The 22,950-nt window shown below is 38.7% G+C and overlaps 3 protein-coding genes across 3 annotated transcripts; 1 reads left to right on the top strand and 2 right to left on the bottom strand.

Annotated features, from left to right (window-relative positions):
• Window positions 1–3,485: 3,485 nt before the first annotated feature.
• On the top strand, window positions 3,486–15,169 carry akap12a (A kinase (PRKA) anchor protein 12a). Its single transcript, XM_082142864.1, has 4 exons — window positions 3,486–3,749; window positions 5,702–5,801; window positions 5,981–13,606; window positions 13,688–15,169. The coding sequence occupies exons 1-3, from the start codon at window positions 3,639–3,641 to the stop codon at window positions 13,564–13,566; spliced, it is 7,797 nt and encodes a 2,598-aa protein (XP_081998990.1). The 5' UTR covers window positions 3,486–3,638; the 3' UTR covers window positions 13,567–13,606; window positions 13,688–15,169.
• zbtb2a (zinc finger and BTB domain containing 2a) lies at window positions 15,106–17,683 on the bottom strand. Its single transcript, XM_082144293.1, has 3 exons — window positions 17,321–17,683; window positions 16,505–16,687; window positions 15,106–16,406 (listed from the first exon to the last, which is right to left on the bottom strand). The coding sequence occupies exons 2-3, from the start codon at window positions 16,675–16,677 to the stop codon at window positions 15,260–15,262; spliced, it is 1,320 nt and encodes a 439-aa protein (XP_082000419.1). The 5' UTR covers window positions 16,678–16,687; window positions 17,321–17,683; the 3' UTR covers window positions 15,106–15,259.
• A 1,599-nt stretch (window positions 17,684–19,282) lies between these two features.
• On the bottom strand, window positions 19,283–22,831 carry rmnd1 (required for meiotic nuclear division 1 homolog). Its single transcript, XM_082144294.1, has 12 exons — window positions 22,688–22,831; window positions 21,911–22,329; window positions 21,721–21,829; window positions 21,536–21,611; window positions 21,411–21,450; window positions 20,754–20,854; window positions 20,493–20,599; window positions 20,333–20,397; window positions 20,101–20,177; window positions 19,886–20,006; window positions 19,665–19,781; window positions 19,283–19,477 (listed from the first exon to the last, which is right to left on the bottom strand). The coding sequence occupies exons 2-12, from the start codon at window positions 22,325–22,327 to the stop codon at window positions 19,445–19,447; spliced, it is 1,263 nt and encodes a 420-aa protein (XP_082000420.1). The 5' UTR covers window positions 22,328–22,329; window positions 22,688–22,831; the 3' UTR covers window positions 19,283–19,444.
• Window positions 22,832–22,950: the final 119 nt, after the last annotated feature.

Below are 22,950 nucleotides of genomic sequence, written 5' to 3'. Positions count from 1 at the left end.
TTTACAATTAGATTAAGATCAGGACTTTGCCTGGGCTTTTGTAAGACATTCACCTTCATTGTTTTTGAGCCACACCAATGTTTATTTTACCTTGTGTTTGGGATTACTGAAATAACTTTCTCCCAAGCTTCCATTCTCAGCATTCAGAAAAAGGGTTTTCTGTTGTAGATGTTCGATACATGGTGCTCCATCAGTTTTACAAGCTGTCCGGACTCTGCTGATGGAAAGCAGTTCAGCGCCATGTTGTTTTCAACCATCATACTTCTCTACTAGTAAGTTGTTCTTTGAAAGGTGAATAGGCCTATTAGATGAACCACATACAGTATCTAGTGAAAAGTATATGGATACCCACTTATAATGAGCAGTTTGATTTTTCAAGACATTTCTGTGAGGACATATCTTAATGCTATGCATTAGAGTACGGGCTTTAACTATTAAGCAGGAAGGCCCGTTTCTGTCCCAGCATGGCAGTAATAGAAATGCTTTATGGTGTAGAGGAACTAATGGCCTGCACAGCTCAGACCTGAACCCTGCTGAACACCTTCAGGATCATTTGAAACTCCAACTGTAAGCCAGGTCCCTTAATTTATGCTTTTCAGTTTAAACGGGATCAAATCCCTGCATCCAATTTCAAGATAGTGGAAGGCCTTCCCAGGAGAGTTAGATTCATGCTTTTTGCATGCTTTTAAAAATGTTCGACAAGCAATTTATACTAGGGGTGTAACGGTTCTCTGTAAAAAATCTAACCGTACCATTCTCCACCCACGGTTCTGCACGCACTTGCACCACGGTTCATCTCAGATCTGACAAACGCAGATACGTTGCTATCTGTGTTTAAACTTCCAATCTGCCAAATTTAAACATTCAAGCGCAAGACACGAAAGAGACACGCGTACACGCTATGAGAAGATTTGTGTGTACACTAATCCAAAGCACGAACACAGAAAGCGTGCAAATATTGAGTTTTTAATGTTAAACAACAAAAGAACAAGAATATCACTCACTGCTCTTGACTGAATAGCTTTTGTAACTTTAATAATGATTAATCTTTATTTAATTTATACAGTGAAGATTATATGCAATGTTGTTTTACATTTGATTGAAAACTGATAGACCTTGGTACCTGAAAAACCTGAAAACTTTTGTAGGTGAATTAAGGGTGATTGGGACATACGGTTGAATGGGACAGTATACAGAGTTTATTTTCTCACCTAATGAGTGAAAATAAAAACTTTTTTTGCTGAGCCCTAGCTGTGAGACCACATAATCAAAATTGGATGCCCTTATTGCTGTGACATCCTGTAAGTGGGCGGGGCAGGCATCATTGACCCTGAAATACATGAACTGAGGAAAATGACATTAGCTTTTGCTGATTTCATAATAAGGTCCTAAAATTGTTGTAGCTACTATATTGTACAAACTTTTGATGGAAACACGAATATGATGCAATACTGATACAAAATCAGTAGTTTTTATTTTGTCCCATCCACCCAAACACAATTTGTGTGGATGGGACAGCATGAGTTTGGGTGATTGGGACAGTGCTTAAAGGCTTTGCTAATTAAGAAAATGATTAACCTTGCAATAGAGAACCATTGTTTATGCTCTGTATGCTCTAAATCAGTGGTTCCCAACCTCTTTATTTGTGTAAGCCCTAATCAACCACAAAAAATATTCATGAACTGGCTAGATTTTGCTAAAATAAAACGACCAAAATCTGAAAATAGAAACATTATAGTTAATTTTTTTTTTACTGATTGTGTTGCAGTAATAAACCATATGCATGTTTCCATTAAAGGAATGGTCCGTTGTGCAGGTTAAATGCGTTTGTCAAACAGTTAATTCATGGAGGTACCCAACATCTCATCCAAATAATGTCCCCATTAGGCTCAGTTTACATAAAAGTGTATGTAACACATCCTTTAATTAAACGGATAGTTCATTTTGAATGTCGCACAATGACTGCGAAACCGTAGCCAATGCGACATCTAATGTATATATCTATACCCGCCCGCGCTCTCAGATCACTTGGACGTGGCTGTGTTCAAGAGGTAAAAACGATATAAATACTGTTCGTTTTCTCACACAAACCGCTTGTTTCGTGTCTTGGGCCATCAATGTGTACTTACGATGGGGAATTGTTTAATTTGGACGATGGGGAATTGTTTTAATTTGGACTCTGTGCTTGCTCTTTGAGACAGTGACCATAGACCTGCATTATATGACTGACAGACAAGAACGGTTTGACCTAAAAATATCAAAATTGAAACTACTGCGGAAAAAAAGACACCTACATCTTGGATGCCCTTGAGGTAAGCTAAAACATACCAAAATTTAATTTCAAAGTGAACTATCCCTTTAACATCATGCGGAAATTCAAAAACTTTCCCAATCACCCTTAATTCACCCTATTTATTTGTGCTGTTGCTTGTAGTTGGATTATTTCATCTTATTTTTGTATTGGACCGTAGTCCTTTATTCCCTGAACACAGCACATTCCGAACCATGAGTAATTTGAACCGTTACAGCCATAATTTCTACATGGACCTAACTTTGTCATACATTGCCATTCACAACAGAAAATTACAACAAAATCAGAAGCACATAATTATATTGTAGCAATGTAGCATTAATATTTGTTTCACTGGGATTACTGGAATAGACAAACTTGATAATTAGGGAGTGTCCACATACTTTTCGCCATTTCATTTATGAATGAGTGGGCCATGTGAATTTAATTTCTGGCTTGACCTTCGATTGTTTTGGTTCTCTTCTTAATTAGCGTATAATTAATTGGATTTAATATTAAGACATTGATATTCAAATATTTATTGGCAGTTTGATTGCTTTAAAAACAAATTATATCATGAAAAAATACATTTGTATGTAGGAAGTGTTTTTTCCTCATAGGGTCACATGAAAACACATTTTTTCAACTCTGAAATTAACAACATTTGTCTTATTTAAAAAAAAAAGTATTTAGGCTATAGTTATTCCATGTAATGTAAAAAAAAATGCTAGAGTTGAACGCTCCATTCTAATATATAATTTATGTAGGTATTTGAATGTCTATAAGTGACATATTGTGGTAGTTTTATTCCATGAGTAGTAGTTTTATTTTTTGTTTTTATTTTTTATTTTGTTTAGAAAAGCCATAGGGACCTGAGATGCAAATTAGCTTTTGCTATACTCTCTATGTGCAATACATATTTTCCAGTTTTGACTGGGATCATGTTTTTTTGTACTGTCCCTATACAAATAAACTTATAAAGAAAGAAAGAAAATGTTATGAGTTGTTTTTACAAGGTTTTAATTCGCCTAAATCCAATATTGGACTATACATAAAAACATGCGATGAATAGAGAAGCATAATCACGAGATAAATACGTTCATTGTAGTGGTTATCCCTAGGTCATCCCAGGACTCTCGTTCTCTCTCCCATTGATCCGTCGAGGCGTGCCAGTGTGTTCATGTGATGCAGGAAGGATGCGTCCTAAAAGAGTTTGTATCGAGCCAAACTGCATCACTTCTGAGTCCGACCACCGCTCAGCACTCATCTTTGGATATCCTCCCTTTCGCTTTGCAGTCACATTGGGTGAAAGGGAAGAAAGCGAAGAGAAGGAGAGAAGGATTGTGAAATGGGAGCTACGGCATCATCCAGCGGCAGATGCGAGGAGGACGAGGCGGAGGAACTCACGGTCACTGCAGCAGCGAGCGAGGCTCAGGGGGACGGCAGTGCCGATGACAAGGTAGAATACATCAAATCAGTCTCCTCTCCTGCTTGCAGAGAAATGCTTCACAAACTTTCAAAGACACGATCTCTGAATCTAAGGACACGCACGGGCTGCATCTCAAAACATAGCGAGCTGCCTACCTAGATAGCATTTTTGAGGTAATGCAGAACATGCATATGATGTTAAGAATGTTTCATAGGTAGACAGAGGATCAAATTATTGCTCAGTGGTTGCTCTTTTTTTACCTCGGGAGAAGAGATTTCTCAGTTATGTTTTTCTCCTTGTTTCTCCTTGAGGGATGCATAAAATACACTCAGATTAGACATTTGTTGACAGTGAATGTAAAGAGTCATAAAACGAATGGGGATAGCAGTTAATTTAGTCTTGATCATTCAATGAGAAATGTGACTTCATGTATGAGTTTTGATTGCAGACTTTGGTGTTTTGGCAAATTTGAGCACAGTTTGAGACATTGTTGACATCTATTCTGAAACTGTAGAGTGGACACATGTGACATTGCTTTTCTCATAAGAAAATTTTGAGACTGAAGCTGTAATCTCCATTTGATCTCAATATATAGGCTATATACTGTACTAAATGTATTAGTTATTTATGGGGGGGGGGGATGTCAAAAAATAAATGCTATTTACCTGCAGTAAGTCAAAAGTTGAAAGGAAGAGGTGACTTTGTCCTATTTATAGGTGTTTGGCCTAAATACACTTTAGTGAACAAAATTTGCATTAGGTCATGGTAGTTCAGATTAGATAGTTTATCTTGGTTTTTAAGAGAGCAAATTATTGAGATTTGCATACATTTTATGTTAAATCATATATATTTTTTAAATCTCTCTTTGGTGAATTCAGATTCAGGAAAATTCTATGGAACATTTTCTTTATTTTGGCTGGTTATTTACTTTCAAGAAAAATATTGAGGAAGAATCTGTCATCTTGTGGCATGAGAACTGCAGGAGTAGACATATTTGTGTAAAATCACACACATATACAAATCATCTGCCAGGTGCCAAGAATAATACAGTAACCCTAATAATTGATGCATCCCCAATGGCTGGCAAAGGATATATGGTATATTCTTTTACATCGGGACTCTAAACTTTAAATTAGATTTAAAAGTGTTTCATCACTACTACACTGCTTCTTATCATGTGGATTGAATTACTGGTTTGGCCTTTGATGTTTGTTTTCTTGTTCATCTGAATACTTTTATTGTATTAAAAGTGAAGGTTAAGAATTTAAAATGCAATTTCCTTTTGTTTTTTGAAAGATGGTTTATTTCAACATATCACAACTCTGTTTGGGTTTGTCAGTTGTTTTGTACTAATGTGTGCACATTAATGGATAGGGATATTTGTAGTGCTCTTATTCCCAAAGGATTGATGGAATTTTCCCTTACTGTACTGGGTGCATTGATTTTCCATGTAAAACATGATGAGGTCAGCCATGGTTTAACAGGAAGTCTGTGAGATGGCTTTTAGTCAAAGGAGAGCTATCTGATACTCGGATTCCATGAATGTGTTCATTTATTTTGTTTTGTTAGTTATCCCAAGGGACCTCTCCTTCAAACTACATTGTGATTAGGTGGTTAACATTAAGCAAATGTAGTCAAATTATATTGTGATAACCTTTTAAAAATGTTTGGGGAATTTCTTAACTTCAATCTGTCACCATATACTTATTTATTTTTTATTTTTTGGCCTGACTGAGCCAACTGATTTTAACCATAACCTTTTGAGTATGTTGTTGTTCATTATTCATTGTCTTACTATATACTTTGAGAAAATATACATTAATACATTTTTATTGCATCATTTTGTATTATTTTAATGTGTGTAATGTTTGTACAAAGCAAATTAACATTATTTATTGTTCCTTTTGAGTCATAAGGACGGAGAGCTAAATCCATTGTTTAACTTGTTGGTCACTCCTTAATTTGAACTGTCCTTTGCTTAGTTGTTACAGAAAAATGGACAGATCTCCAATTTGAATGTAAAGACAAGAAGCGATGCAGATGAATTAAATGGCCACTTTGAGGAAAGAGTACTTGAAGATGGTAAGTGGTACTATGTTATTGCTATTCAATTAATTGTCTCCCTCATTGTTTCCAATTTGAAATGAAAACAGCACTTATATAGTAGTAAATATCCAAGCACACATACTTTATACTGTACATATATATTTATAGCATACATACTCAACTTTCTTGAACTTTCTTTCTTTCTTTTTTGTTAGTTGGCTCAGGGTTTGTCACTCTGAAAGAAGATGGCACAGAAACAACTGAAGACCTTCAGGAAATGGATGCTCTTCAACCAAACATTAAGAATGAGAGCACAGAGATGGTCAATGCGGATGGTGAAGAACCTAAGGAGGACAACCAAGTGAATGATATCAATGAAGTTGGCTTCAAAAAAATCTTCAGATTTGTTGGATTTAAGTTTACCCTAAAAAAAGACACATGTGAAAAGACTGAAGCAAATGAGCAAGAAGAAAGAGTTGCAAGTCCCTCAGAGGACTCCAATGACACTCAAGAGAACAGTGCAGTGGCAGCAAATGAAAACACAACTGATGAGACTGACAAAAGTGAGGCGTTTTCCCAGCCTGATGCAGCAGAACCCTCTCAACAAAAAGACAATGAAACAGAGCTGGATCCGGACATAAAGTTAGTGGAACATCATGTGGAGGACACACCTGATAAAGAAATGGCAAAAGAAAGTCCTGAGCCGGAGGAACAAATGTCACCAATCAAGCAATTCTTTACACAAGGTATCTTTGCCAGTTTAAGAAAAAGAAAGAAAGAAGAGGAAATACAGAAAGAGAGTAAGGAAGAGGAACTCAAAAGAATCGAGAAAATTGATGCAGATGAGGCTGAACATGAGGACAGTAAATGCATGTGTCTTGATATCCCTTATATTTTATCAGAGGAAGAAAAAGATGCAGTGGAGAAAGCTGATGACAAGTTGTTACCTGAAGGAGAGCTTCTGAATTTTCTAGAGAAAGATAAGGTACAAGGAAGTCCACTTAAAAGACTTTTTAGGAAATTTTCCACAAGAAAGCAGAGAGAAAGTAAAGCTGCAGAAAAGGTGATCGAGGCCGAGGAACAAGTCTCTGAACAGCCAAAGCCATTCTTGGAATTGACAGACCAAGGGGAAGTGGAGGAACCAGTGATTGGGGAACCAAAACCTGCTGAAGAGGAGCTGGTTGCTGATGTAAGCCCTCAAGAGTCCAAAAAGAAATCTGACACCACCGTTTCCTGGGAGGCACTGATTTGTGGTGGCTCCTCTAAAAAAAGGGCTAGGTTGAGGACAAATGAAGATGAAACGGCAGACAAAAGAGAAGAAAATGAGAAAACAACTGAGTCTCCACTTGGAAGTTCCTTTGATGGTGATTATGATCATCTCACATCATCTAATGAACAAACAGGAAGTCCTGCAGAGGGAGAAATGGGATCCACATGGAAAACGTTTAAAAAAATGGTCACCCCAAAGAGAAAGGTCAGAACTGGAGAAAGTAGTACCCCTGAGCAGATACCTTCAGACAGTGAGATGAACAAAGATGATTCATTTTCTATGAAGAAACTTATTCCAGGGCATAAAAAAAGAAAATCGGAAGCAAGGCAAGAACAAACGTCCTCAGATGAGGCTGCTAAGGATCATGAAACAGGTGATGAAGATGATGAAACCCCAGCTATCATTCCCCTGTCTGAGTATGAAATAATTGAGCCTGAAAGTCTGAAGGAGGTGAATGAACAACGAGTTGAAATAACAATAGAACATGAGAAACCAGAGATGACATTACAAGTGTTAGAACAGGACACATCCAATGACTTGGTGCCCAAAATTGCAGCTAAAATTTCAAGTAACACTGGACCAACAGTCATACATGGTCTATCAGAGGACTTTGAAGAACTCACAGACTTTGTGAGCAAACATCAACAACTGAGTGATATACCAGAGGAAGGCATCATTGAAGAAAGCATTGTAACACCAGTATCATCTGCAGAGTGGACAACACAGGATGACACCTTATCTGAGGACATTGTGGAGTTGACAGCTGATGCGGTCACTGCCCCAGAACCAGCAAGTGAACAATTCACTGGAGATGACACTACTGAAATGGTCTCGGCAGTCTCACAACTAACTGAATCACCCTGGACATCTGGACATGTTACACCAGTGTCGGCTGAATATGGTGTACAAACATCAGATGTGATCCTACAGGAAGCTATTCAATCTATCTGCATGACTCCAAGTATTCAATCGGTAACTACAAAAGATGAAAGGCAAGAATCTCTGGCCGTGTCATGTTCACCTTATATTGTACAGTCATACACACCAGAGGAAACAAAGGTTTTGGTTGCACATAAGAAAACTGAGGCAACAGCAATATGTACAGGCCTAGTATCCCAAGAAATAGAGTCTGTTGAAGAGCATCTCCCTGCACACTTAGTGGAGGCAATACCTGAAGTGAGCGATGCTGTCCCAACTGAATTAGTTTCTGATAACTTTACAGATGAACCTGAAGCTGCAGGACTTGAGACAGATGAGGTCTATGAAGCTGAAATCAAGGATGTGAAGACTGAGTATCAGGAAATAATTGAGAATGAAGAAGAATCTGCCACTGAAACTCAGCTGGATGTAGAGCAAGTCATTAAATTAGTGGCAGAGCCTTTAGTGGAAGAATCAGAGGAGACTCATATAGAGGGAAAAACAGAGGAATGTACAACTGGTATTGAACTCGGGCAAATGATTGATGCAATGCAAAGTGAAGCTGGGCTGGATCAGGTTATGTCAGACTACACCCATGGTCCTGAAACAGAGTGTCCATTGTATCCAGAGTTAGAGGAACCTGTGTACGAACAACCATTAGCTGCTAAACCTGAAAAAGAGCTGAAGCTACCAGATGTTGAATTGTCACCTGCTGAGTTTGAGAAAGCTGCACTCACTGAAGCCTCAGATGTCCCTGAGGAAGAAATTGAAATGATTGCCTCAGTGGAGGAGTGTCTGGAAAGCAAAGAGAGTATTATAAGTTCAGATCACATAGTGGCAGAGACACTGGAGTTAGAAGACAATTTAGAAGAAGAAGTTGAATCAATACAAGTTGATGTCTGTGAAATACAAGTTGGTGTACAAGATGGAGTCTTTTTAGTAGATAATTCAGCAGTGACTGTAGAGGAGATCAGTGAGAAAATGGCTAAAAACATTCCAGAAGCTGTAGATGAATCATTAGCCAGAGAACAGATACCAGCCAAGGAGGTGTCACTTCCAGAATCTGTATTAGTTGAGCAGGCTGAAGAGATCTATAAAGTAGACATTGATACAGATATGGATAATAACAAAGTGGATGACAGAGCAAGTGAGAGAATGGACAGTATTTTTCTAAAAGAGGTAGAGGAACTTGCTGTAAAAGAAGGGCAACTTTTAGAAAATACTGAAAGCAATGAAACAGACAATCAAGATGTTTCTGCTCATACTACTGATGAATCTCATGAAATAACTGTTGATGCGGATACTGAAAATGGAGAGACGGTTCATGAAATTAGAAAAGACACAGTTGCTCCTAGGTTTTCAAAAGATGTATCTGAGCACACAGAAACACCAGCAGAGCTCGAAACTAGTTGTGAAATCGTACTGACACCTCTAGAGACAGCATTGCCAGAAGTTGAAGAAAGACCTGTACCAATACAAATAGTGGGTTCTCAAATAGAGGAGTGCAGTGAAGACACCAAACATAGTCCAGAACCGCCCAAAGAGAATGAACAACCAGTGACAACTGAGAATATTAAGACTGGTAAAGTTTTAGAGATGGTTGCCATTATTGAGAATACAACAAAACAGTCAGGGAAAGAGAAACTAACAGTGGTTGAACCAGTAGCACAGGCACTCGCAATATCAGAGCTACCGACGGCAACAGAACAAGAGGGCGATACATCTGAAATGACTGTAGTTCATGCTGAATCAATAGATGGTGACCAGGCTTCAGCAATGACATCAACATTAATGAAAGAAACAGCAGTTCCAGAAGAAAAGGTTACAATGGCTGTTGCACCCAAATCGGAACCAGAAAGGAATGACTCAGGGCCGACTATGACTGAAGTGGCTGCAACCACAGTGCTGGCACAAAACAATACTGCTACACAAATGGAAGTTAGTAATGTGAGTGAACACAAGAATGAAGGAGATGATGATGTTAGGATAAAATGTGAACCTCTTGAACAGTTGATAGAAACGACACTGTCAAATAAGTTACAGTTAGACGAGGCAGAAATTAAAGATGAAATACAAGCAGCAATGGAAGCAACGCTCATAGCACAGGTGCCACCATTTAGCTCTGAAGTTACAGAAGAAATGCCAGACATTTCTGTTTCTGAGATACAAACACAAGTAGTGAGTGAACTCAGAGCTGCGACACTTGAAGTGACAGAACCGAAGGTTGAAATGCCAGTGGTAACAGAAGTTGAAGTAGAGACAGCTGTAGTAACTGAACTGGAACTGGAGAAACCTATTGTCACATCAGTGGTCACAGAACTTGAAGTAGAAACGCCAGTGGTTACATCTACAAAGACTACAAAGGCAAAGACGACTGATACTCTCAATTCTGTTGTAACTCCACAGAATCAAAACATAGACACTGACACGTCAGTGTTGACAACAGTGATCAAAGAACAAGTGGAGGAGATACCCACTGTTATTTCTGTGGTAGTAACACCAGCTACACCTCTAGATGAAGTAACACAATTTGTAACTCTAGGCAAAGAGTCAATGGTTGTAGCACCAGTGGAAGACACACCTGTTGTGACTGTAGCAGCAGAAACACCAAATGTTGAATCAGTGATTGTGAGGACTGCTGTGGCCCCAGTAGTAGACATACAGAATGTGATTCCATCTGGTGTGATTCCACCAGATCTTGGTTCAGTGCTAGTAACAGTGGCTGCATCTTCAGTAGCAGTAGTGACTACAGTAGCAGAAGCAGCAGTTGTGAGCACAGATGTAGAAACACCAGCTGTGATAGAAAAAACGAATGTGCCCCCTCTAGTAGAGATCCCAGCAGTACAGTCACCAACTGTAGTTCCAGTGATAATGTCATTAGCTGTAACATCTGTGGCAGAGACTCCAGCTGTTGCTTCAATGACAGAAACTGTACCTCTAGAAGAAGTTACACTAGATGCGACCCCATTTGCAGAAACAACAGTGAGCCAAGTAATCAAAACTCCTGTGGCTTCCATCACATCAGTAAAACCAACTGTAGCTGCAGTGACACAGACACCAGTCGTTGAGATACCAGCTATAATTCCAGAGACAGCACCAGAGATTGTATATTCTGTAGTAGCTACATCAGCTGTAACTCTAGTAGCATCAGAACAAAATGTGACCCTTGTAGTAGAAACTCCAGCAGTATCTTCGATTGCAGAGGCAGAGACATCATCAGTGGTAGAAATACCAGCTCAGATTTCAGCAGTAACTTCAGCAGCAGAAACGTCAGCTGTGATCCCTGTCGTAGAAACTCCTGTTGTAAAGTCAACTCCAGTTGTAGTGGTTGAGACACCAGTTGTGACCCCAGTGGTAGAGACACCAGGTCAGGTTTCTGTGATGGTAACAGAGACTGCACCAACAGTAGTTTTTTCAGCAGTGACTACAGCAGCAGAAACACCTGTTGTGATACCAGTGGTTGAAACTCCAGTGTTAAAGTCAGCTCCACTTGCAGTGGTTGAGACACCAGTTTTGACTCCAGTGGTACAGACACCACATCAGGTTGTAGGGACAGTAAAAGAGGCTGCTCCTCCAGTAGTTGTTTCATCAGTGACTTCAGCAGCAGAAACACCTGTTGCACCTTCAATTGCAGAGGCAGAGACATCACCAGTGGTAGAAATACCAGCTCAGATTTCAGTAATTGTAACAGAAGCAGCAACTCCAGTTACACCAGCAGGAACCTCAGCAGCAGAAACATCAGCTGTGATCCCAGTAGTTGAAACTCTTGTAGTAAAACCAACTTCAGTTGCACTGGCAGAGACACCAGTTGTGACCCCAGTGGTAGAGACACCAGATCAGGTTTCTGTGATGGTAACAGAGACTGCACCTACAGTAGTTTTTTCAGCAGTGACTACAGCAGCAGAAACACCTGTTGTGATACCAGTGGTTGAAACTCCAGTGTTAAAGTCAGCTCCACTTGCAGTGGTTGAGACACCAGTTTTGACTCCAGTGGTACAGACACCACATCAGGTTGTAGTGACAGTAAAAGAAGCTGCACCTCCAGTAGTTGTTTCATCAGTGACTTCAGCAGCAGAAACACCTGTTGCACCTTCAATTGCAGAGGCAGAGACATCACCAGTGGTAGAAATCCCAGCTCAGATTTCAGTAATTGTAACAGAAGCAGCAACTCCAGTTACACCAGCAGGAACCTCAGCAGCAGAAACGTCAGCTGTGATCCCAGTAGTTGAAACTCTTGTAGTAAAACCAACTTCAGTTGCACTGGCAGAGACACCAGTTGTGACCCCAGTGGTAGAGACACCAGATCAGGTTTCTGTGATGGTAACAGAGACTGCACCTACAGTAGTTTTTTCAGCAGTGACAACAGCAGCAGAAACACCTGTTGTGATACCAGTAGTTGAAACTCCAGTGTTAAAGTCAGCTCCACTTGCAGTGGTTGAGACACCAGTTTTGACTCCAGTGGTACAGACACCACATCAGGTTGTAGGGACAGTAAAAGAGGCTGCTCCTCCAGTAGTTGTTTCATCAGTGACTTCAGCAGCAGAAACACCTGTTGTATCTTCGATTGCAGTGGCAGAGACATCACCAGTGGTAGAAATACCAGTTCAGATTTCAGTAATTGTAACAGAAGCAGCAACTCCAGTTACACCAGCAGGAACCTCAGCAGCAGAAACGTCAGCTGTGATCCCAGTAGTTGAAACTCCTGTAGTAAAACCAACTTCAGTTGCACTGGCAGAGACACCAGTTGTGACCCCAGTGATGATGACATCAACTGTGACTTCAATAGCAGAAAGGACAGTTGTGAGCCTAGTACAAGAAATTATAGTAGGAGCACCAACTGTAAATACAGTAGTAGAGAGACCTGTTACGATCCCGGTGGTACAGACACCAGCTCTGGTTTCAGTGACTGTAAAAGAAGCTGCACCTCCAGTAGTTCTACCAGCAGTGACTGCAGCAGTAGAAACATCAGTTGTGAGTCCAATAGTAGAAACTCTAGCAGTAAAGCCAACAGTGTCCCTGGCAGAGACACCAGTGCCTGTAGTTCCAGTAGCAGAAGCACCTGCTGTGACCCCAGCCATGCAGACACCGGTTGTAGAGCAGATAGTACAGGCACCAACAACTCCAGTCGTGCCTTTGGTAAAAGCGACACCAGTTGTGACTGTGATAGAGACACCTCCTGTGACTACTGTTGAAGAAACACCAGCAACACAGACGTCTGCTTTAGCCCCTGTGATGGTGACACCAGCTATTGGCCCAGTTGTAGGGGTAGCAGCTGCAGGGCTTTTTGTTGTGACACCAGAGGTAAAGGAAGCAATGTTGCAGGTGGTTGAACAGGAAAAAAAGGAAGCAAAGGCAGAGCCTTCAGTTGTGTCTGAAGATGTTGAACCACCACCACTTGTTGCAGCAAAAGAGGTAAAGACACCAATTTTACCTGAAGAAAATGCCAAGGGTTCCTTGCAGCATGAGCCTGTTACTTCAACAGAACCTCAATCGGAGGTGGAGGATGATGTGTGGGAGGATGCTGTAGATAATATTGGAGATTCCCTAGTGACACACACAGATGGTACACCCCAAGATACCGCTGCTAAACAAGCATCTGATTCTGCAATTTGAGAGTGGCATGCTAAACCAAATGAATGATATTAATGAGCTAGTAAGTGATTTCCTTATATTGCATTTAGCTGCCAGGAATTTTTTTTCTTTGAAATTAATAACAATGATTTTATGATTTCAGGTGCAAATTTAACAAGGAAAGATAAGAACTTTTTACACTTGGAAAAGGCTCACCTGGGACTCACATTTCTCACAACAAAGAAATGACCAAACAACAGAAATAAAATTGCATCATTAAGTTTAGCTGTTCAGTAGATAGGCTGTTCTTTGATCAATCACTACTTTTTTATTTTCTATTTTTTATTTTCTGTTTTCTTTGACAGAAAATATGTCAACATATGAAACCCTTGAAAAGCAGCTATTTTGTCATATTCATACTAAGGATATTTGTCAATGCATTATTTATATGCTGATTCTTACATTAGAGTAAGCTTATCACACATAATATAACATTGTATTGCATATCTAAAATGAAAAGTTTTGATATAAAATATAAAACATTTGTACACATGCATTACATCCTATAGATTTGAAAGTTTGGCATGTTTAGTTTAGGAAAATTATTGTCATTGTTGAAGGCAAATGCAGTTGCCTGGTGTGTTAAGATATGTACTAATTAAATAATAAAGAGGTCAAAGGTTAATTTATTTTGAACCATTATATGCCTCTTGTTATACCTCTGGGGGAAATTTCTATGACATTCTAAACATGATGTACACAAAGCTATAATAAGCACTGCAATTTTAAACTTCACAATCACGTTCCATCAAAGAGAGGTTTAGACAGTATTCGGTCAGAATCAGTCACTGAAAATGACAGATTGTTTAATTTGTTTTACAAAGATATTTTACAAAGTCAAAATCTGATCAAACAAATGTTTTATTTTTGTTGTCCATATTGCATTATATGCCAATGTTACAAATTATGTTTAATTTACAGAAACGGCCAATTCAAGAAAGTGTGATTATTGTCAGCATCAAAAGCATGCAAACTAATTTTGCAATTACTGGCTTGTCCCCCCCAGAGAAGCACTTAACATATATAAATGTTACATATAATGAAGAACAATATACTCTGTACTCCATATGATCATTAAACTATTTAGCATTTTTGTTAATATTATACAAGCTGCCTTGCTGTATTATGGGGGTTTGAAAGCATCTGGCCTGACAGAATAAGCCATTACAGTATTGATATCAACATTTTAACTTATTCTAATATATTCCTAGGAAGGAAGTGTTTGAAACCATCTGTACAGACTGACTATCCAGGCTATGCATCTTTGAAGAAGTTGTAATATTAACAATCAACTAAATACAGGAGTATGGTATTGTTCTTGTATTTTAAAACATTTCAAAATGTATGGTTTAATACAAATTATATTTCAAGTTTTTATAAAAAATAAAATAAAAAATATATACTTCACCAATGTTTGGCTTATGATTTATAAGAAGACAACTCGATAACACGCTGGATTATTTTTTTACTTTGTGCAACAGGATGGAGCAACTCAGAATAATTTTGATGGGAAACAGTACATATAGTTTTGACATTTTATTAGTTTCAAACAAATTCACAAACAACATTTTTGTAAAAAAAATAAGCATGAAAAAAAAATGCAGTGGACCTTTAAACAAACAAAAAAGTTCAATATTGGCACTGAAACAGACTAATACTGCTTTGGCATGACATTTTAAGAAGGACTGGTCACTTCAGGAGTAGTTGTTTCTAAGTCCTTATTTTGATTTTCCCCCATTGAATCTTCCGCCAATAGCACAGCTTCACTCTCATGCAAACACTGATGTTTGGGAACCTCTGAAGGACTTGCAAAAGGAGCTGCACACATGCTACATTTATATGGTCTTTCTGAAGACTGGAAGAGAGCTTCCACCTGACTGTTGTCTTCTCCACCACACAGAACCAAACTCTGTTTGTTGACCATAATGTACGAGTCTACGTCCTGATTCAAACAAACATGTCGAGACGCTTGGTTAGCTCTGCAGAAGTTCTTTCCACAAGCACTGCACTTATACGGCTTCCCTGTGTGAATGTACATGTGCTCACGCCAGTGGCTCTTCTGAATAAACTTGCGAGCACAGGTCGGACACTCAAATTTTCGTCGTTTCATTTCACGACCCATCTCGGTTCCCTCCAGGTTGTCTATATCAGCAATTTCAGAGGGCGGTGGGGTGTCTTCCATCCACACCTGTTGATCGGTATCACTAATAACATCACTGTCAGCATGCAAAAGCTCCTCCTCCATTTCCTGACCTTCAAGCTCCATAGTGTGACCATTTTGCATGAACGACATCTGTGGCTCAGTTGCTTGGCTGGTGTGGACAAGTAGATGCTCCTTCAACTTGGACCTCTGGTTAAAACGGAGTCCACAATAATTGCAGCCGTAATTCTTTCTGGAGGAAGCACTTCTACTCATTATGCCATATGTGAGGTGTTGGACGACTGTGGCTGCAGGGTTCTGGGTGGGTGACTCTATGCCGACAGGTTGTGGAGATCTATAATCCATTTCAGAAAATTCTTGGCCGGCGATTTCACAGTTTTTAGCATAAACATCCCCTTTGGATTTTATTTTGGGTCGGCTGCATGTCTGATCAGGTATCTGTATACCATAAAGTGAGTTTGTCAAAGGTACATACTGGGACTCTGGGTTTATAAGAAGACTTGCCTCCTGTAATAAGGGGTAAGCATGCAGGAATTTTACACCCTGCTCAAGGCGAAGGGGGTCAATGGGCTGTGTGGTAAATTTTCCTGTGTACATTAGGTTAAGCAGGTAGCTGAAAATATCTGCTTGTATGTCTGAAGGCTTCAGTCGAACACAGTCACTACAAAAGAGAAGCAGAAAGAGTCATTTAAATCCAGGTCTCCTCTGAAATAATGTAATTAATGTACTAGAACTTTTTTGCAATCAAGTTCACGTTACCTGTCTTGATGGATGAACAGCATACGGAAGTAGTTTGAGAAAGCAGCGAGAACGGCTTTATGGGCTTTGAAAAGTATATCCCCGATGGCCACTGTACAGTCACAGAGGAAACCAAACTCTCTCTGAGCATTGAGACGCTTCAGAAGCACAAGACCATGATGTGCCAAGTCCATGGTTTCCCACCTAAACACACATTTAAAAATTAATTTAAAAAAATCATCAGGATTTCAAAAGATTTTTCCTTATCAATCTATTTATCTTGCTCCTCATTAAATATTTTATAAAAATGTTGGTCGCCAAAACTACATTTAGTATGTGTGCACTTGTCTCTCTCTAAACTACCTGTCAGGACATTCCTCACCTGCAAAATATTTAAAATGTAAAACATCCTATGAGGACTACATAATGTCCTATTTGACATGTTAAATTGGCAGAATAGGTTTTCAGGCAACTACGTGTGTGTATGTGTGCGTGTGTGGGTGTGGGTGAGTGTTTGTGTGTGTGTTGACTGTTGAGGCCCCGCCCATGTTGGTGAATTCCGAGTACAAAAGTTTTCTCGGACAAATAGGAAACACGCGCTCGAGCAATGAACCCAATAAAATAACGTAACACATATAAATGAGCGAAAATAAACAGAGGGATTAAAATATGTTCGTTTCCCGATAACGAAATCCATGTGAAGAAAACGGTCAAATTATTAATAATTTTCAGACAAGATCCGTGAGCAATCAATAGTTCATCGTTACTAAGGTAAAAACGCCGACAACCGGTTTATTAAACACTTGTTTCAAATGAGACCATTGAGGCGTCACTTACCGTTCTTTCAAGAAATCTAATGCCTTATTCAGTTTGGTTTGTTGGCTGAAAAGCGGAGGAAGCTTCTCCGCCGAAGCAGTATGAGTCAAGTCAGTCGTGATCCGCTGCTGTTTTCCGGAGAGTTTGAATCACATGACACGAGCGCGCGCCGGATCGAACGGCTGTCAATCACAAGAGGCTGATCAATCAGCTGCATTAGAACATCACATGACGTCACGTCATGGTGTATGTTAGCAGTTAAATCTGAGCAGTATTAACTAGTGAAATGAATGGTGAATAAATGTCTGAAATATAAAACACCCTGCTGGAAAATCCAGTTTATGACGGCAGGCCTATCTGTGTTGCAATGTTCCAAAAAACCAGCTTGACCACATTAGAAAGCTTATTGCAGATTTTTGTGAAGTAAAAATCAGTGGAGAAATTTTAGCAGTGAAAGTACAACCCCATTATGATACAAAGATCCACGCCATTGGCAACAAGGCAACATCTGAAGAGTTGTGCACAATTCAGAGCTATTTAAATATTACTTAAGCTTATATCTAAGGCATTTCCTGAGGAAGGCTATCAGTGTCACTTTCCTGATGATTTTCCATCTAGACATGGTCATAAACGAATAAAGCCTCTAGAGAATGAGAATCAGAAGAGATTAAAAATAAATTTGTTGAACAATATTTGTATTTTGTGAGTTTGTGTGTACAGTATGCCATTTACGTATTGTCTTTTTACGTATCGGAGTCTTTAATAAAGTTATGATGATAATAGACACATATTTTAGAGTAAAGAGAAGTAACATATTTCGGCTGATCTTTGCAATAGATTCCCCCTCCAAGCTCACAATAATGTGCACTTTAATGCTGTCATGACTCTGTAAGTCGACTAGTCGCTGATTATTCATGGCCTATTAGAGGGCGCAACAGGATAAGACATTTTTGAAGTCCACTTTTTTCTTTTTAAACCGCTTGTACATGTAAGTTAATCGCTGTTCTAAATGGGCTGCTGCATTATAACGCACACACATACAGACAGTAGCTCAGACATCACGCGCAGATCACACGCACACAGAAACATTCAGTAGCACAGTAAAGTATTGTCAACACTGTTCTGTGATTTATCAATAAAATAGTTTCGAATTAGTGAGAGTGAAATATAATCTTTACTGTGCTACTTTATTTGTATCTGATTTAGAACGAGCAGAAATCTCTGAGAAATATAATGACCCAAAGACAAAAGAACTGATAAAGATAAGCTGTTATGAAGGAGCGCTGTCATATGCCATAGCTGTGCTCAAGGCAAACTGTGTTCCGAGTCTCAGCTCGAGGTTCAGGCTTATGTGTTCATTAATGACGTAATCAGTGACTAGTCGACATCGACTCGACTTTCATCACATACATGTTGACTTTAAAAAATCTGAAGTCGTTCAACCCTTAATGCACGAGTGTCAGGCGTGATCTTCCACAAACATTTACCCCTGGTTTCAGACAAGGCTTAAGCCTAGTCCCAGACTAAAATGCATATTTGAGCTATTTTAACTGAAAGCAATTTGCACTGGCATATCTTAAAATATGTCAGTGCCATTGTTTTGTCTCAAAATGCACACCAGTAATTTTTATTCTAAGGCATGTTTATAAAAGCTACTTAAATGTCCTTATTGAACTAAGGCCTAATCCTGGTTTAATCTAAGCCCTGTCTGTTAAACCAGGCTTTATTGAACTGCTGTTTCAAGATGGTTGACTAGTTAATGACAGCCTCAAAACCAGCATGTTCCAAAACACAGCAGTCAGCTAAATCTGGATTTTCCATCAGGACATAGATTCAACAGTGAATGAAATCCAATAACTCTCTAAAAATCAGATATTTATATTGTAGCATGTGAATAAACTGATCTGAGTAAATGTGTCCACAGAGTTTATAAAGGAGACAGAGAACAGAAACCAAATGAGCCACTATTTATCCACTATAATATGTGGGTCCTTAAAAAAAACAGGTCTTTATTTCAGGTCTCAAACTCACATTAAGAATAACAAGAGATCAATGTGTACTTCAACATAATTAACAGAAAACACAATGATTTATTGGTTTAAAAAAAATATTTAAGTCCTCTTGTAAGACTTTATCCGTGGGTCCTCAGAAGATTACACGAGCAAGTTCAAACATCACCTTCAGAGAGAAGAAAATAATTGTTTTTACGCAGCATTTGCAAAACATATGTACATGATATGATGCAGACATAAATAATAAAAATAAAAATAAAACAGTGCAGTTGTCTATTATTTAAACTGATATTCAAAATGAAAGTGAGCTGGCTGGATGATATTAAATAAGTGAGCATTCAGTGTTTTCTAACCTCAATGGTGATCAGCACAACGATCATCCACTCCAGTCTGAGACTGTGTTTCTCACTGAGGTGATTCCTCATCAGGTCTGTTAGTTCAGTGCAGTGCTGTAACTTCTCGTTCACAACCTAGAAAACAAATAGTGCATAAGGATCAATGCAGCATTTTTCCATCCTTTGATCAGGATATTTATGTCAAATCTATTCATATTTTTGCAAGTACTTTCACTAACCTTGACTCTCCTGTTAATATTGAGGAACTGACAGGTCTTGTCATAGAGCTGCTCGAGATCTTCTCTGTCCCAGTAGAAATCAGGTGTGATCAGTAAGTCAGAGCTGAGGTTTATGCAGTGCCTGTAAAAGTGTAACGATATTGTGAGAATTAAACAAAGCAGAAGATTATCTCATACAATATAAACCAGAGAAAGTCCTGCATATGGATCCTGACCTCAGGGAAAAGAGCTCCCCTATCTTCTGCATAACTTCAGCCCTGGACAGTTTCACCCGTTGTCCAGACTTCAGCATCTGTTTAGAAAGGTTTATTTCTTTTATAAGGTTTATAAAAGTATATTTTGCATTTTCAGAAAAAACTATTCACATTCAATATACAAAACTATTTCAACTTTCAAAAAGCATCAAATGCTGGTATTACCTATGAAAGAGTACATAAGTGGATCTACCTCAGGAATTGACTGGATGGACTCAACAAAGTTGTCGAGAGAAACCTCCCATATTGCCAGTTTAACTGAAGTTAAAAGCAATGACTTATTGCAAGCATCAAAATATAATGTGTTTCACAAAGTTTGATAAAAATGTGTGAAAATGCAAACATAATCCCACCTGACAGAGATAAAGCATTGGAAAATGCAAACTTCTCCAGAACAACCTGATCATAATCCAGCTCTCCGTTAAACAAGAAGATTCCATGATGGAGTTTTGAATGACCCCTGAACCAACATGAACAAATAAACAAACAAACAAACAAAAATAAAAGCATGGCTACATCTTACAGTAGTACCATCATCAACTTTCAAGGAGTATTACATGATTTCAACAGTTTTTGCACATTTTGCATTAAGAAATGAAAGATTTGTGACTGACTCTCCTACTGTATAATTGATTTCTTCATTTTCCCAGTGGATCAGAGCGACTTCATAGGGTTGAATCTCATGCTGCTCCAGAATCCTCATCACTGCCTTTACCTGAGTATAAAATACACCAGCAGGGCATGATTTGTAGCACAATTTTTTATTTTGTGAAAAAGCCTTTTAATATTTGCCAAACACCTGATTCAGCTTCACGTGGTATATATATATATATATCACATTAAACGTCACATTATATAACAAATATATATATATATATACACGTTTGTTCTCTGATCAATGTTTTTATGTGAATAAAAGCCTAAATTCCATCTTTTTATCATATAAAGCGATTGAGTATCTTCAGAAAATTTTTGGATAGGATATGGATTAGTTTTACAATCTCTGTATGAACTTTTTGAAGCGTTAAAGTGGTAGTTGCGTAGCTGTCAATGGAGGGACAGAAAGCTCTCAGATCTCATCAAAAAGATCTTAATGTAATTAATGACAGAATTTTCCTTTTTTTGGTGAACTATCACTTTAAGGGGTTTTACCAAAATTTGCCTTTAATACAGCGTTCAACCTTATTAAAATAAATTAATACAGCTTTTGAATAGTTTCCAATTGAAAGTTGTCTATCAGAACATCTGCCATTGCTTGTGTATATACTTACTGTTTTCTCCTCAACATTCCAGAACACCACTGAGCCTTCTCTAAAATAGTAAACAACACAGAGAATAAATACATATCAGAACTCAAAACCCAGAAATCCAAGTGACAAAAAATCATTCAACATACCTGAAGAAGAATATTGTGCCACTGTCATTTGATTTTGCAGCATTCTCTGTTCCCATCGCCAAAACATTAGAAGCGTCTGAAACCCACAACATTCATTTACTACAAATAAGAAACTGCATTCAAACAAGCACGCAATTAATTCTTTTTTATGCCAGCTCATTAAAAAGTGATGAAGATGAACTGACCTCTGGGAAATTCCTTGATTTCACTGAAGCCATTAGCTATGAGATCGTGACAGAGTGTTGGTAAATGGTACTGATCTGCAGTTGCGTATGCAATGCACTGCATCATGTCCTGAAAAATGTCATTACATACATAAACGGTTATTTATATATGCCATTAATGATTTTATCATAACACACAATAGTCACACACCTCCTCCAGACTGGGCTGAGTGGTCCGTGATGGCTGTTTTGTTCTTGGTCCCTTAAAGGTCCTTTTTCCAGGCACACCTCCTTGTTTCAGCACTGATTTGGTGGCGGTTGTTGTGGACTGCAATCTCATTTGTATACTCCATGTTTTGGATATTAAATTTAAAGGAGTCAGCACTTTAAAGAGTGGTCTTTGAAACATTCCTCTCTGCAATAAGCATCTATGGTGTTGAACGCTGATGGGACAGCTGCTCTGGTCTTTAAGAATGTTTTGTGTATGTGCACTGGATGCCAGTGTTGAGCAGTTTAACCGCATGGTCCTGCTGACACTGTTTAATCCATTTACTGTTCTGAGAGCAGATCCTGGGGCTTGTGTCCATTTCAAGGGTTGATGTAACCTCCATAGAGTCTTGAGAGACATGCCTGTAAGAATCAAACAGTTTCAGCATTAAAACACTGTTAAATTAGGTCTATTTCTGACCAGAAAGTACACTACTTTTAGTAGCATAGAGGCCTATTTCAACTGACCTTGAATGACAAGCATGTCAACACACTGCATTGGTCATATCTAACCTTATTTATGGTTCAATTATATAAATTGTACATGGAAGAAAATGCAAAGAAAGACAGAACACACGTCTGCTTCTTTCTGATCAGCTGACATAAAGCAGATCCGCTGTGAATATCTTTCTGACACTACACTGTCAACACAAGCTGCAAACTCATTTACAATTGATTCTAATAATTCTATTTAATTCAATCGTCTTAACCCTCAGCGTACCTGCCGTGTACTGTCCCGGTTCCCGCCAGATATTAGGACGTTCGGTAACAGAAACTGTTACATTGTAGATACATAATATGTCGCAGCATTCTCACAGATTCACATAAAGTTTATTTGACAGTTCGAACAGCACGAGTGAGCCACTTCCTGTATTTTGGTGACGTCAAATTCAGACGTAATGTTGCCCCGCCCCTGTACTGACGTACGACAAATTTTGAGCTTGTTCATTTTGTTTTATTATTTGGTAATTTCCATGTAAATAA

Source organism: Leuciscus leuciscus (genome assembly GCF_965113295.1).
Source record: "Leuciscus leuciscus genome assembly, chromosome: 17".
NCBI classification, from domain to species: domain Eukaryota; kingdom Metazoa; phylum Chordata; class Actinopteri; order Cypriniformes; family Leuciscidae; genus Leuciscus; species Leuciscus leuciscus.
Note: the sequence above shows the minus strand (reverse complement) of the source record. Positions and strands in the feature narration are given on the sequence as shown.